The 16,679-nt window shown below is 36.5% G+C and overlaps 1 protein-coding gene across 5 annotated transcripts in view; it reads right to left on the bottom strand.

The window, feature by feature from the left end:
• mdfic (MyoD family inhibitor domain containing) overlaps nucleotides 1-16,679 on the bottom strand; it is a 57,644-nt gene that overhangs the window by 12,451 nt on the left and 28,514 nt on the right. For all 5 annotated transcript variants that reach the window (XM_031898968.1, XM_002932817.5, XM_004912981.4 and 2 more), the window contains exon 4: nucleotides 2,450-2,725. In XM_031898968.1, coding sequence (XP_031754828.1) covers nucleotides 2,450-2,725 — 276 coding nt within the window. The remainder of the gene's footprint in view (nucleotides 1-2,449; nucleotides 2,726-16,679) is intronic.

Raw genomic sequence — 16,679 nt, 5'->3', positions numbered from 1 at the left:
GACACAACAGTTTTAAAGTTAACATCTGTGTCTCTAAAGATGCCCCCTCCATTTTCTTTTCTGCCAATTCACATCAAATGCTCCAGGCTAGTGTCAGTTACCTGAGCTTAGGTACTGGCAATATACAGTATATTTATAACATAAAATCACAATACAAGGCTAATTGGTAACTGCTTTAGATTCTCATTACATGGCAGGTCAGACACCAGTGATATTAGCATTCGAACATTAAAATCTGCCTCTTTAGCGTCAACTTTTATAGCGGACAGCCTCATTTTCTGATTTATGATGTGACCCCTAAGCTTAGTGTCCTATCATTTTTGTATTGTATATTCAGTTTAGCATACAGACAGGAGCACAGCTGTATAACTCCACATAGAAAGTAGCAAGCAGTTAAAAGTTACCAATGAGATTTGCTGTGCCAAAAAAAAACAGCCAGAACTTTGGTTTTAGCAATAAAAATGGATGAAACATATAAAATTCCAGTATAGGATCCCTTATTCGGAAACCAATTATCCAGAAAGCTTCAAAGGCTATGCCCCATAGAGTCTATATATAAAAAGAGTCTAATTTCTGTTTTCTCTGTAGTAACAAAACAGTAGCTTGTGCTTAATGGTAACTAAACTATCATTGATCTATAATAATAGCAAAACAGATCTATTGGGTTTATTTAATGTGTAAATGTTTTTAAGCAGGCTTTAGGTAAGAAGATTTAATTTAAGGAAAGACTCCTTATCCAAAAAAATGCAGGTCTCGTCCAAAAAAACGCAGGTCCCAAGCATTCAAAATAGGGCCCATACCTGTACAATGTAATTACTGAAAGATAGTTTTTCGTATGCTGGTCTCGAATTAAAATAAAATGTTCTTTAGTCAAAGTGTCTCTTAACAAAAAGCTAAAAATAGTTACTAGACCCTAGCATGAACCCTGTTGCCACAAAGGGTTTCTCACTGGACTTTTACTTGTATTAAGCAGCTCCTATAAACCAGGAAGGAGACTTACTTTTAATGTAATTGTTTGTCCTGTTCAAAGCAAGAAATAACAAAAACAATCAATTTTTCTAAATTAGGTAAAATGTATTGTTCAGCACAATTAAAGTAATATTTTAACATCCTTAAGAAGCATCCCTAGGTGTATGTTTATATATATCTTTCCATCTCCTTAGACTTTTAATCTTTTTCTCAGTAGAAATAAAACAGTACCGTGTACTTGACCCCAGTTAAGATATAATAAGGGGCTTGTTTATTAATTTTAGAGTTTTAGAGTTTTTCTAAAACAAATAAACCTGCATATCGAACGGTCGCTTAATTTTTAATAAGATAAACACATTCAAACAAAAAATATCTCAAAAATTTGAATTTGAGAATATGGCTTGACCTTGCCAACTCCCATTGACTTCTATAAAAACTTGCAAGGCTAATATTTACATTTGAGTTTTAGAGTTTTTTGCACTTAATAAATACATGACATTCGAGTTTTCAAATTCAGAGTTTTTTTCAACCATTCAACCATGGATAAATCACCCCCTAAATCTGTGTTGGAGGTAAAACAATCCTATTAGGTTTGTTTAATATTTGAATGATTTTTTTTAGTAAATTTAGAGTATGGAGATCTAAATTACGAAAAGATCCCTTATCTGGAAAACCCCGGGTCCAGAGCATTCCAGATAACAGGTCTCATGCTGTACCTATTTTTTTTTTTTTTACTGTTCAGTCCATGGAACACTTACAACAAAAAAGTTTTATACACTCAAATTTGCTCACATTTTATACACTTATTTACTATGGTATTTGACAGTTGCAACATTCCTGGTTTTTGTAATAATGTTTAATATGAACAATACTTTATCTCTGTTAACACCACTCAGTCTACCATTGGATTCAAAACAGCTTTGTATGACACATTAAGGGAACGTTACAGCTCTACAGGATCATATTGCCAATACCGTTTTTAAAAGTGTACACAAAAAGTGGGTTACATTTAAATTTAGTGCCCTGTTATTCAAACCAATTCCCTGTAGCACTCACCATCTACTTTTATTTCTGATGTATGAGGAGAAAAAGAAGCATTAACAGGATAACAAGTAGAAGACAAACATTCACAGTATTATTTTGTACACATATTAAGTAGGTCTAGGTTGCCAACCTCCAAATCAATGCTGATAGAGAGAAGCAGGCTGACTATTCGTGCTCTATGTGCAAAATGAAATTCCTTATTGTTTCCTTTATTTTTCACATTCTAGCCAACTCAATAAATACATCCAACACTTTAAAGCATCGCACAGCTTCTCACAGATTGACCCCTACGGTAACTGGAAAACATAGATCCTAAGGCACTGGCACTTCTGTGTTAGTGCTATAGATTCTTTGATTCCTGGCATGGAAAGTGTTATCAGTACTTCTGTTCTGATAAATTCACTACAGAGAATTACCTATAATTTTTGTCTCTTACCTTCTGGTGAAGAGCTCGGTTTCTCAGAATACGCTGAACTCATTTTGCTTTTTTTGCTCCCATCGCTGCTTACAGACAAGCTGGACTGGATCTTCCTGTGCATTTTTTGCGAAACAGGAGCAGATAACTTTCTGTGATCTGCAGGAACATGTTTGACCCCATTGTGGATTCCATTTATATTACTCAGACCTACATGACCATTTTGTATCTTGCCAGTTTCTTCCTCGCTCTGTTCCATTGCTGAAGTATTTGGCTGAGGCAAGCGCTGAGGTTGGGCTTAAAAGAAAGAAAAGAGATGAAAGGATTAAACAGAATTCTGTAAAACCACAGCCAAAAGGAACTAGGCCAGAATACATTTTATAAAGAAAACAGAATTAAAAATGTTCAAAGAAAATGGTAATGGCTAAAATTTTTCTATCTATGATATCATTTTTGTCAACCATAGCTTTTAAAAATCCTTTGTTTAGTAAAAACAAGGCAAAAAATACATGTTATATATATGTAAAGCTACGCAGCTATAGAATAAAATGTGTTCTGTATTATTAATAGTAGCAGGTGTAGCAGTAAAACAAATAACAGCAGCCTAAAGAGCATTCACAGAAACAATTAATACATTTACGTAAAGTATCTAACAGGTTAGAATTAAACACAATGATCCTGATGTGATTAAGAAAAAAGTTCCTGAAGTGATTAAGACAAAAAGTTGTCTTTAGAAAAAAAGATTAAGAATTATAAACCATTATTTATAGAGTGAATAAAACTTAAAATAAAAATGATTGGCCTATATTAGTCGGATTTCATAAATCAAATCTACCCAGAGTAATTACCCTGTTACAAATACTCTGATTGTGTCACCTTTCAGCTTCACTTTCAGGAAAATATATGGAGTTGGACCCAACTAAAGCTTTATGACTGACAGTTGGCCCAAAACCAAAACACCGATTTGGCCAAATTTTGAAATTCATCTGGACTTCCCCCAAGCAAGTGTGCATAGATGTCTATTAAATAACTGTAATTCTGTTTTGCCTAGAAAAGTGGAACATTTGTCTTCATGTTATACAGCATTTATAACACATCAAAATTTACAATAACTTTAGGCAGCTTTGGCTGTTGAAACAAATAATGGATTCTAGATATTGGACACAAAACAAACAAGAAAAAATGTCACAATTTATAGAGGAATAAGATATACTTTACCTACCTTCTGCTAGCCGAAACATCTATGGTACCTGGCTTACCTAATGCTAAAAACCTCTGACTCTCACTGACAGGTATAAAACGTTGATATATATTTGAAATATTTTGAAAGACACTGTACTGCAAGAAATATTTGAAATATTTTGGAAGACACTGCATACAAATACAACATAATACATACAAATACACCATACAAATATATGTGTTATATCATTGTTATCCTAGAGAAAACAAAAAGCAGGTCCCCAGGGAGTTAAGAAGTAAGTCAGACCACAAAGATATTTAATATCAATAATGAACTGTGTGGTTTCAGTTTTAATATATGCTATGAATGAGTTACAGAACTTTACAAAAAGTTAGTAACTAAGGGAGAGATTTACTAATCCACGAACGGACCGAAAGTGTCCGAATGCGTTTTTTTTGTAATGATCTGTATTTTTTGCGACTTTTTCGTCGCCGTCACGATTTTTCGTATGTCCCGCATTTTTTCCGTCGCCGTCGCAACTTTTTAGTATATATTAGAGGGGATTATAGGCAGATGGGGGATGTTCTTTTTTCCCATAAAAACAATCAACGCACCAGAGGTCACCCCTTTAGATTAGAGGAAAGGAGTTTCCATTTGAAGCAGCGTAGGTGGTTTTTCACGGTGAGGGCAGTGAGGTTATGGAATGCCCTTCCTAGTGATGTGGTAATGGCAGATTCTGTTAATGCCTTTAAGAGGGGCCTGGATGAGTTCTTGATCAATCAGAATATCCAAGGCTATTGTGATACTAATATCTACAGTTAGTACTAGTGGTTGTATTTATAGTTTATGTATGTGAGTGTATAGATTGGTAGGTGTGGGTTAGGTGTGCTGGGTTTACTTGGATGGGTTGAACTTGATGGACACTGGTCTTTTTTCAACCCTATGTAACTATGTAACTATTTTCCGCGACTTTTTCGTCCTCGTTGCGAAAAAATCGGATTGGTTTTTCCGCTGTTTATTATCGCTCAATACGAAAAAATCACGATGGGGGCGAAAAAGTCGCAACAAATATGAAAAATCGCGACGTCGACGAAAAAGTCGCAAAATTTTCGTTTCCAATACGATTTTTTCCCTTTCGGTATTCAGATTCGTGGATTAGTAAATCTGCCCCTAAATGTTAGCGTTCTTTACTAAGGGGGCATTTACTAATGTTTGTATTTCTTTTTCCTGAATTTTTTTATTTGTGCTAAAATTCGAACAAATTTTTTTGTAATTTATTGAGCATCAAAAACAAAAAAACGAATTAAAAAGCTTTGCCATCTAAAAGCCGTCCAGGTCATGTAGCAGTCAAGTGGAGTTGACTAGTTTGAAGTCCCATAACTGCTAATGCGCAAATCTAAAGTGGACAGTGGGTTAACTGGGAACGCAAGTCAAGATGGTGCAGCAGTGCTGTAATTCAACTTTACTTCCCCAGGATGGTGCAGTTTTTACCTAACAGGAGCAACAGCCAGGGAAACAAACAATCAAACAAAAAAAAATATTCCAGGGGGGATGGATGCCTAACATTTTTTCACCCACCAGTGAATAGTGCTTTTCCTGTTCTTCAAAAATACAACACCTTGTACTTAAGGTTAAGTTAGGTTAAATCCATCTTTATCAGAAAACAATATTACTGCATTTTTGATAATGGTTTAAATGTTATAAGACACGGGGTGGAGCATGCAATTCGCGTTTCATCCCTAAAACACTTGAAGCATCATTTACATTTACAAATTTACCAAATTTAAATTGGACGCAAGGTTGGGTATAGACAATAGTTATTAAAGGCACTCACGTCCACATGCTCCTTGCATAAATGAGCTAAGCATTTGTTTGTTTGTCTTACCCCTCTTAAAGAATCATGTACAAATGCTCCCACTGATGTTGGGAAACCCTAGTGCTACTGTCTCTAAGGGGTATATTTATCATGCTGTGTAAAAAGTCGAGTGAAACATTACCGGTGATGTTGCCCAGGGCAACCAATCAGCAATTAGATTTCAACAGTTAGAAAACCAAAGCAAAGCATCTGATTGGGTGCTATGAGCAACATCACCGGTGATGTTTTACTCCACTTTTTACACAGCATGATAAATATACCCCTTAGGGGGGGGGGGGGCAAGCTGTATTCTGTGTAAAAAAAAAATTAAAAATTAAAAAAAAGCATGGTTTACATCCCAAATAGCAATTTGGACACTGTACTTCTGGCCATTTATTAACCTTCAAGTGTTAAAACTTTCCAGTTAATAGTTTCTATAACTGTACTGTTTAATCATGCATAATACCTGATAAAGAAAAGTTTATTCTGTTATAATTTACTTGTGTTATAATTTACTTGTGTGTCACAATTTAAGCTAGTTCAAGCTAACAAAACATTATATTAAAAGAATACTGTTGTGGGAAAACATATCTTTTTTTCAAAATACATCAGTTAATAGAGCTTCTCCAGCATAATTTTCCATTGAAATCTGTTTTTTTTAAATCACAGATTTGTTTATATTTAATTTTGAAATTTCCCATGGGGCTAGCCATATTCTTCATTTCCCAGGGTGCCACAACCATGTGACCTGTGCTCTGATAAACTACAGTTACACTTTACTGCTGAGCTGCAAGTTGGAGTGATGTCACCCCCTTTCCCCCCAGCAGTTGATCAGCAGAACAATGGGAATGTAGAAAGATAGCAGCTCCCAGTAGATATCAGAATTTAAGTACGGCTTGGGACTTCTTCCTGGACTTCTCAGGTTATCTAAAAACAGTTTTAATGTGTAGCACTGGCTCCTTCTGAAAGTTCAGACTATATATTGGTAGATTGAATTATTTGCTTTGTAAACAGTGTCATTTATAAATAAAAAGTACACCACAAAAATTATGACAGAATCCCTTAAAAATACAGTGTATGAAGCCCTTCATTTTTTTTGTGTATATCAGCCACACAAAAAAAGCCTAATTAAGAATAATAGTGTTCCAAACTAAAAGGTGCGAAGGTTAAAAACAGAAGAGCTAAGAGTATAATAAATGAAACTGATAAATGAAAAGAAATAAAAATGAAATTTTTGTTATATACAAAACAATAGCCAATTACTGAATGTTCATATTAACAGTACAGTGTATAAAGCTTCACACTATCTGTAAGCCTAGATGAAAAAAGCCCAAAAAAGCAAGTACTCCCTGTGGTTATACAGATAACATACCACCTGAAATGTGGAACTTCCATTGCACACCATTTATTTAATACTTACAGTGAAGAACAGGCCACATTTTATCAATCAACAGTACACCCTTCTAATACAAATTATATATTTAAATATGCTATAGTGCACAAAGTAGACATTTGGCATTTTCAGATCGGTACCTTTATTTCATCTCACAGAAAAATGCCATCACCTGTCTGTTTTATATAAAAAATAATATATGATGTAGGACTTTTGATTTGTTTTGAATTATTCATTTTTTTTTTACTATATTCAAAGCAAATTTTACAAACCCTGCATATTATGTGAAATAATCACTAACATTAAACATACCCTTTCGACAAATCTTTTCTCAAAGTGGCATATTTATATGAACTTTCAACGTCTGCTATATGATTCTAAAGAGACTATTCCACAATTCCTTTTACAAAAGATTTCATTTTACACCGCTAAGTGCAAGCTAAAAATTGTATTCTTACTAGTCAGTAACAAATGCAATATGTGTCAAAATGTAAAATAACATCTATGTGAAAACAGCATGAGCAATGGAAGCAGCACATACGCTCCGTTACGAAGAATTCACTATTGCATTCTTAGAAAAGCAGATTCCCACTTTGCATTCACAAAGAATGGCTTCAAATGGCTTATCAAAATCTTTAAAAAGAAACATGGTATAGCCAACTGATTTCAATTTTTTAGATTTTATGGACTGTACAGCAGCGTTTAGGTACTCTGAACTGATTTAAAGAGTTGCAGTAGTTCATTTGGCATTGTACAGCAAATGAAGTTTTGATAGCATAATTATGAAGAGCTACGTTCAGTTCAGTATGGCAGTGTCATTTATGTTGGCAGACATGTATATCTATATATACCCTTTATCTAGCAGAGCAGAGAATTTGATAAAACAAAAATTAAGCAAATTACCCTTCTACAGATAAGCCACTGTGCAATAAGCTGCCACTTAAATGAAAAAAGTAACAAAGGCTTCAGCTAATTGTTTGTTTCTACAAATGAACAAATTATGCTGTTTATAGGAGGAAAAAGGTGATGAATTCAGTAAAAAACAAAGCAGTTTTCATTAGTGCTTTACAATGGGTTAACATAGGGAATTTTTTAATTAAAAAAATAGGCAGAATACATTTTGAATAAGAGTCCTATATACTTCTATTTTACATTATTTTACATGGTTTAGTGCATTGTAAAAAGTTATGGTATATATCCCCTTTAACCTTTTTAGTGCCATAGGACGTAGATTCTACGTCCTAGGTACCAAGGGACCAAAGTGCCATAGAACGTAGAATCTACGTCCTACAGCACTAACGGGTTTACAAGCGCTGCGCTCGCTTTTAAAGCAGCGCAGCGCTTGTAAAGCCTGCACAACCCCCTAGGCAACGAGCATAAGAGGTCATACTTACCGATCCGGGTCCCCCAGCGCCGCCGATCCGGGTCCTCAGCCAATGACAGCAGTGGACACGCATTGATGACGTGTCCACTGCTGTCCCTTTAATTGTCGCCGCCCCCGCCGTCGCCTCTTCACTCTGCTGCCACGTGAGACTGCTGGAGCCCCCCTGCTGCCTTCCTGCTGCCTTCCTGCCAGATTGGTCGCCCTGATCGCCTGCCTGCATTGTGTAAGCTGAACTACAACTCTCTAACCACTGTTTATTTTGCTTATTTCTATCTCAACTGTCTAAAATTTTTTTTTTTTTTTCCATTTCTTCTTCTATCTTTGTCATTTTTACACTTTTGTACACATACACACTTATTTACAACTTTCCCAAGCACACACAGACACTTACACACACACTTACACTTTTTTTTTTTTTTTTCTTTCTTTCTTTTCTTTTCTTTCTTTCTTTGCTTTCTCTGGCAGTCTTTTTTTTTTACTAAAACTTTATTTCTGATCTTGCTCTATAATTATCTGATTTATTTGGTTGCATTTTAGTGTTTTTTTTGCATTTTCATAATTGATTTCTGTTTTTGAATTATTCTATTGCACTATAACTTTTGTATTGCTATTGGGTGCTGAATTTGCAGTGACGTTGGTGGATCCAGGGCTCTGACCACCGATTTCATTGAAATAATTGTTCTTCTGTTGGTTTGAGCGGTTTTTATTTGAATTTACTGATTTTATGGTGTTTTATCTTTGCATTGTTCTTTATTGTGTATTTAGTGCCCCAAAAAGGTTGCTTTTGCAGTGACATTGGTGGATCCAGGGCTCTGATCACCGATTTCATTGCAATTATTGTTCTTTGATTGCTTTTAGTGGTTTTATTCCATTTTAACTTCATTTGATTTCAGTTGTTCTAGAAAGGTCCAGAGGTGCTAAGATTGTTCTGGTAGTTTCTATTGCCAAGGGTTAGGCTGATGCCACACATGGCGTAGGGCTGATTTTTTCAGCAAGTGGAAAAACGCTTGCCGAAAATTCAGCCCTACGCCTGCTACTTGTGCCTGCACCCGAATGAATGGAATACGCTCGGGTGCAGGCACATGTAGCCGATATACGCATGAAAACGCGAGACTTTGCATTCTCACGCGTTTTCATGCGTATATCGGCTACATGTGCCTGCACCCGAGCGTATTCCATTCATTCGGGTGCAGGCAAAAAAAAAAGGGGTGCATAGAGTGCAGCCCCAATATTATGCATTTTCAGGTTTGGCGGCCATGTACTTATGTGCACCCATACATATGGGGTATCGTTTTATTCAGGGGAACTTGCAGATTTATGGTTAGTAAGTTTTTGGTAGTTGCCATGGAGATTTTGGGGAGAAATCTAGGTTTGTATCTGGTTTTTCCTTGATTTCTGACCAAAGCGTGACTTCTGCAAGGGACTGCGGCCACAATTTTCCATGTAGAAAGAGAAGAGTGGTGTCTCTGAATAGCTGAAGGTGTGCACTTTTTGGAAATATATAGTTTGCGGGGGTTATTTCACAGGTATGGGGGTGTTTAGACTAAATAACTGCAGGTAGAGCAAAGCCCCCCGTTATGCATTGCCCCTGTTAGGGGGCATTTGGTGGCCACGTCTTTATGTGCACCCATACATATGGGGTATCGTTTTATTCAGGGGAACTTGCAAATTGAGGTTTAGTAAGTTTTTGGTAGTTGCCATGGAGATTTTGGGGAGAAATCTAGGTTTTTTATCTGGTTTTTCCTTGATTTCTGACCAAAATCTAGGTTTGTATCTGGTTTTTCCTTGATTTCTGACCAAAGCGCTGACTTCTGCAAGGGACTGCGGCCACAATTTTCCATGTAGAAAGAGAAGAGTGGTGTCTCTGAATAGCTGAAGGTGTGCACTTTTCGTAAATATATAGATTGTGGGGGTTATTTCACAGGTAGGGGGGGTTAACACTGAAAAACTGCAGGTAGTGCACATAGAGCGCAGCCCCCAAAATTTCAACTGAAATTGCCCTTATGCATTGCCCCTGTTTTGGGGCATTTGGTGGCCACGTCTTTATGTGCACCCATACATATGGGGTATCGTTTTATTCAGGGGAACTTGCAGATTAATGGTTAGTAAGTTTTTGGTAGTTGCCATGGAGATTTTGGGGAGAAATCTAGGTTTGTATCTGGTTTTTCCTTGATTTCTGACCAAAGCGCTGACTTCTGCAAGGGACTGTGGCCACAATTTTCCATGTAGAAAGAGAAGAGTGGTGTCTCTGAATAGCTGAAGGTGTGCACTTTTTGGAAATATATAGTTTGTGGGGGTTATTTCACAGGTATGGGGGTGTTTAGACTAAATAACTGCAGGTAGAGCACAGCCCCCCCCTTATGCATTGCCCCTGTTTGGGGGCATTTGGTGGACACGTCTTTATGTGTACCCATACATATGGGGTATCGTTTTATTCAGGGGAACTTGCAGATTGATGTTTAGTAAGTTTTTGGTAGTTGCCATGGAGATTTTGGGGAGAAATCTAGGTTTGTATCTGGTTTTTCCTTGATTTCTGACCAATGCGCTGACTTCTGCAAGGGACTGCGGCCACAATTTTCCATGTAGAAAGAGGAGAGTGGTGTCTCTGAATAGCTGAAGGTGTACACTTTTCAGAAATATATAGTTTGTGGGGGTTATTTTACAGGTAGGGGGGTTAACACTGAAAAACTGCAGGAAGTGCACATAGAGCGCAGCCCCCAAAATATCAACTGAAATTGCCCTTATGCATTGCCCCTGTTTTGGGGCATTTGGTGGCCACGTCTTTATGTGCACCCATACATATGGGGTATTATTTTATTCAGGGGAACTTGCAGATTGATGTTTAGTAAGTTTTTGGTAGTTGCCATGGAGATTTTGGGGAGAAATCTAGGTTTTTTATCAGTTTTTTCCTCGATTTCTGACCAAAGCGCTGACTTCTGCAAGGGACTGCGGCCACAATTTTCTATGTAGAAAGAGAAGAGTGGTGTCTCTGAATAGCTGAAGGTGTGCACTTTTCAGAAATATATAGTTTGTGGGGGTTATTTCACAAGTAGGGGGGGTTAACACTGAAAAACTGCAGGTAGTGCACATAGAGCACAGCACCCACATTTTTAGCTGTAATTGCCCTTGTGCATTGCCCCTGCTTTGGAGTGTTTGGTGCCCATGTCTTTATGTGCACCCATACATATGGGGCATCATTTTATTCAGTAGAAATTTGTCTTTCAAATTTGCCTTTGTTAGAAAATTTTTATGAGATTTTTTTTTGTCAAATCCACATTTGATCATGCGTCCAAGTTTACGTTTTAGAAAAAAAAAAAAATGTCAAAAAAACTTCCAAATTTCACAATGCACTGACAAAAGGTATTTGGCTTTTTAGTGAAAACTACATTGCACCTAGAAACCTGAAGGTCTGTAGTTTCTAAAGATACCAAACATGAGGGGATATTTTAGATTTACATATAAGTTATGCTGCATCAACTGTTACAAGCGCTTTTCCGCTTTGTTCTGGTGTGATATTGTACTAAGTATTGCTTTAGTTTGGGGGTTACTTCTGGACAGGAACTGTGGGGTACCACCACATATTTGGTATCGTTGGACTTGGGAGTATCAGGGCTTTTACAAACAACAAAAAAAAGTTTGTAAAATTAACTTTTCTATGGAAAAAAAACTCAAAATATACAGAAATTTTTCATAATTTTATTTTTTTTTTACATAATTCACCCAAAATACACATCATATCTCCAGAAAAGTTATAAAATTTGGTATGTATGTCGAAGCCCAATTAGTGACGAAAAAAACGATATATAATTTCCCTAGTTTCATGGAGGTTTTCCTACCAAAAAACATTGTTAAAGCGAATGAGTACAAAATGCTTAAAAAACGTCTGGCACTGGGGGGAACCGAAATGACGAATTCGGCTGGCACTTAAAGGGTTAAAAAGGGGTGTATACCTAAAATGTGTAAACAAAGTTGTATCTGGCCATTAAAACAAAAGTATAGTTTAGTAAGTTATAGTCTCGAATTTAACATTAAAACCTGCCAAATTAAATGATCTTTTATTAAAGCAAGCAAATATTTTCTGGTTTTGTGATGGGAGTGAGGGGGGAACCTGGTCTTCAGTTTTATGGATCATCACCATTGTTTACAAATGAAAAATATGCATAGAAAACTGCAACACATTTTGGACCAGTGAAGTAAGACTGTAAGGATCTGCAGTTGTTTGTCAGTTAAAATGAACTACAGATGACAGAAGCACAGTCTTCATTTGCATACCACCACGGGCCCTCCACAGGCAATCTCAGCATTAATTAGACAAATTATGTTCACACTTACAACATCCCATCAGCAAACAAACATAGGTAGGAATGGAGCCAGCACACCAGTTGACAACTCTTAACATCTGGGAAACACATGCAATATCTAACTAGGCATCATCAGAATGACAGAAAGAATAAAAGAAAAAGCTGAAAAGCTGATTAAAAATATTCTGTTAGTTGTCAATGTCATATAAAGCTATTGAAGTAAAAATAAGAACAGTTTAAATATTACTATATACCTATGTTTCATTGTCCAATTATTTTTGCAAAGATTTTTTTAATTTTCACTAGCTTATTTAACAGAAAGTAGAAGGTACTGTTTTATTATTCCACACAAAAAGCAAATCAGTCAAAGATAAACAATTATTTTAAGGCATATTAATGACAATGCTGCATTTAAGACATAAACAGGAAAAAGTTGAGCCAAACACCACCGATTTTAATGTATCTTGCTGTTGTAATAATGGACGTTTAACAGTACACCCCTTTGATATGAAAGTATAACACTGGTGCCTAATGTTGGTTCTGGAACTTTCACTGAAATGGTGTTGAAAGATCAAGAGGTCCTGAAAAAGTGTCTATTGCACCACTCACATGCACTGTACAAAGAGTGGTAAAAGGAGATTTATGGGGCTGAAAGAAATGAACAGCAATGTGACTTCCTATAGAAGAAGTTATTAAACCATACTTCCCAACATTTGAAAAATGAAAAGAGGGACAAAATTTTTGGCCACGCCCACTTTGTGGCCATGCCCCAATTACCACACCCCATTTTTTAAATTCATTTTAAATGCCCCCATAGAAAGTACCCTCCATACACAATGCCCCCATAGAAAGTGCCCCCAATTGCCCCCATACACAGTCCCCTCATACACAGTGCCCCCCATACACAGTAGCCCTCCTTACACAGTGCCCCCCATACACAGTGCCCCCCATACACAGTGCCCCCCATACACAGTAGCCCCCCATACACAGTAGCCCCCAATACACAGTAGCCCCCCCCATACACAGTGTCCCCCATACACAGTAGCCCCCAATTGCCCCATAGAGAGTACCTCCAATAGTAAATGTCCCCCATACGCAGTGCCCCATGCAACATTACACGGCAGAGCCTTTCCGAATTTTTCACGCGAGCGCTCGAAAAAATTGTGCGTCCGCGCGAAAAAGTTGCGCGAGCGCAAACAAAACAGAATATGCTCGGAGCGTTCGGGTCTTGGTAAATCTGCCCCCAAATATGGATTTTAAGAGGGTACTAAAGAAAAAAGCAAAAAATATACCATTGACACAGAGTATCAATGAATGAATATAAAACCCCCAATTTCACTGAGCACTTATTTGTTAGGCCACCCATCTATTGCTGTCTCTTTAATGAAGTTACTGTATGTATTTCTTGGTAATGTACCATATGGCATTAATGCCTTTGGCATACTAGGCATTTTTGACCATTGTGGATAAATTGCCATTTCTGTCTCAATTACATCTGCCATAGGCAGAGCATTTTTAACATAGGTAGTGGTGCTTTCTCTAAAGGTGGCCATACACAGGCTGATAAAAGCTGTCGATGGACCATGCTGGCAGTTTATTAACCTGAGTATGGGGCCCTCCAACAGTTATCTGGGCAGAAATAGGCCATATATTGATTGGATAGGTTTAAAAATCTTGCCAGAGGGAGCAACACACTAGCTCATTGATGCAGTCATCGTCATAACAACCTGTATCTGTCAATCCTGTCTTTGGAATGATTGGACTGTATGGTCAGCTTAAGGGTGAATACACATAGAGCTACTAGTTGCAGCTACCTGTCACGACTACAAGAACAGACAATGATGACCATTTACTGATAATTGTATCTATGTGTGTTTTAGCAGAGTCTATTCTCAGTACTGTCTATGACAGGGTATTTTCTGGCGTTTAGGAGCCGGAACAAGTAGCTGCTCAGTCTTCACGCTAAGGCTACTATGCAAGTCAAAACACATGCTATAAGCATAAAGATATGGCAACCCCATGAGCATGTACAGGTTAGTGTACATCAGTTTTATATTGCATCCCTGCCAGAATATCCTGCAATATCTTCCTGAAGCCCAGATATTATGATGACTTGTGCTGGTTACACATGGCAAAGTCTAAGGCTAAGATTTTTTTTTTCTCCATAAGAATAAAAAGTTTAGCCACTTCGACACTCTTAATTTCTTAATAAACACTGCAAGCTTGCTGAATGCAGGAGTACCTTCTCTGATCATTTATGAAAAAAAGGGGGGAAAAGGATCAAGGCAAAACCTGGCACAATACCTATTTTCTACTTATTCTTTTGAACTAATGAATAGTTGCCCATTGCATGTGTCTTTAAACTACATCAATAGGTAGATGTGCATAGCTATCTAAAACATTAACATTCAGATTACAAGATATACTTCTGAGAGGGCCTGTGAAGTGGCTTTTGTCAGCAATTATTTTTGAATATATTCAATGTAGTAAATAGCATGTACTGCATCTTCTATAACACAGAAAGCATACATTAACGTAATAACTAGGCACAATCCTTTAAGTCATTTTTCTAGTCACTGAATTTTTTATGCTTTTCTGATCTTAATAAGAAAACAAAGCAACGGTAACAGAATCACCCAGAAATGTGTTAGAAAAAAAAAAAAAGATTCTTGTACAATAGAACAGTAACGTGAAAAAACTTTTCAGATTGTTACAGAAATATTTTGTGCTTTATAATAAAAATACAGCTTCAGCAGCAAGATTCAAAAGCTTCCACATTTTCATCAAAGCACTGCTGTAACAACTGGTTGATATTATGACCAGAATTAAGCTGGATGTGCACCATTTTAATAAAGCAAAACATACAAAATATAAAAGCTTGTCCTTAATATAGAAACAGGTTTTAAACACACATGACACTGTAGCAAGGTTTTGACTCACTGGAACTTTTTCACATAATACTATTCATCTTACCAAAGGGTAATGTATTTGATTAAGCTTTGGCTTTAGGAAGATCTTACTGAATTTGCAGAGTTCTTCCAAAACCAATTTTGCAGTTGCTTGACAACCAATGCCTGCTGCCTTTTGAAAAAAATACCTTTACCTGTAATACCAACATGGTCTGTAATGACTGAAAGAGCTACCTACTTTTCCACTAGGCAGGGAATGGGGTCAGTACAAGATGTATTAATACAAGATGAATTAAAAAAAAAAAGATATACATAATTATCCTTAACACAGTGGGACACCAGTGATTGCAAACATATACCTTTTCTATGAGAAGTCTATGGGAGCCATTTACTAACATTCAAATTTTTTTTTTTCAGGATTTTGGCACCAAAACTTGAGATTTTTGTGAAAAAACAATTTTTTCACCATTTATTATGTCAATACAGGTATCGGACCCCTTATCTGGAAACCCATAAAACTCCATTTAAATTAAATAATTCACATTTTTAAAAATGCTTTCCTTCTTCTCTGTAATAATAAAATAGTTACCTTGTATTTGATCCCAACTAAGATATAATGAATCCTTAATGGAGGCAAAACAAGCCTATTGGGTTTAATTACTGTTTAAATAATTTTTTTAGTAGATTTAAGGTAGGAGATCTGAATTATGGAAAGACCTTTTATCTAGAAAACCCCAGGTCCCGAGCATTTTGGATAACAGGTGTACCACAAAAAACACTAATGTAAAATTTCGCCATCTAAAAGCTCAAGGTCATGTTGAACTCAATGGGAGTTGTCTAGCAAATTGTAACAATTTGTGTAATTCATGGTTTTAAATTTCTTCGGGGTTTTTTTTTTTTTTTTCTAATTGAAAGTCCATGAAGATTTATGGAAATCGTAAAAACCATAAAAAATTTGTGGATTTCCTGTTCTTACCATTCTTTCCTTCTTTCTCACTTAATAAATGACTAGACATTCATGGTTTTAGTGGAAATGAGTTTAGTTGTGGTTTTAAAAATCTCTAAAACCATAAAAATTGGAACGTTAATAAACAGGCCTCTATGAGAAAAAAAAGTTTTTTTTCCTGTTTATGATATGTAAAACTTCCAAACGCTTTTGGCTGGCCACAATACCAATAATGTCAAACTAGAACCGAAGTCAGTAATAGAGCTATAACACAATACAA

Source organism: Xenopus tropicalis, chromosome 3 (assembly GCF_000004195.4).
Source record: "Xenopus tropicalis strain Nigerian chromosome 3, UCB_Xtro_10.0, whole genome shotgun sequence".
Taxonomy (NCBI): Eukaryota; Metazoa; Chordata; class Amphibia; order Anura; family Pipidae; genus Xenopus; species Xenopus tropicalis.
Note: the sequence above shows the minus strand (reverse complement) of the source record. Positions and strands in the feature narration are given on the sequence as shown.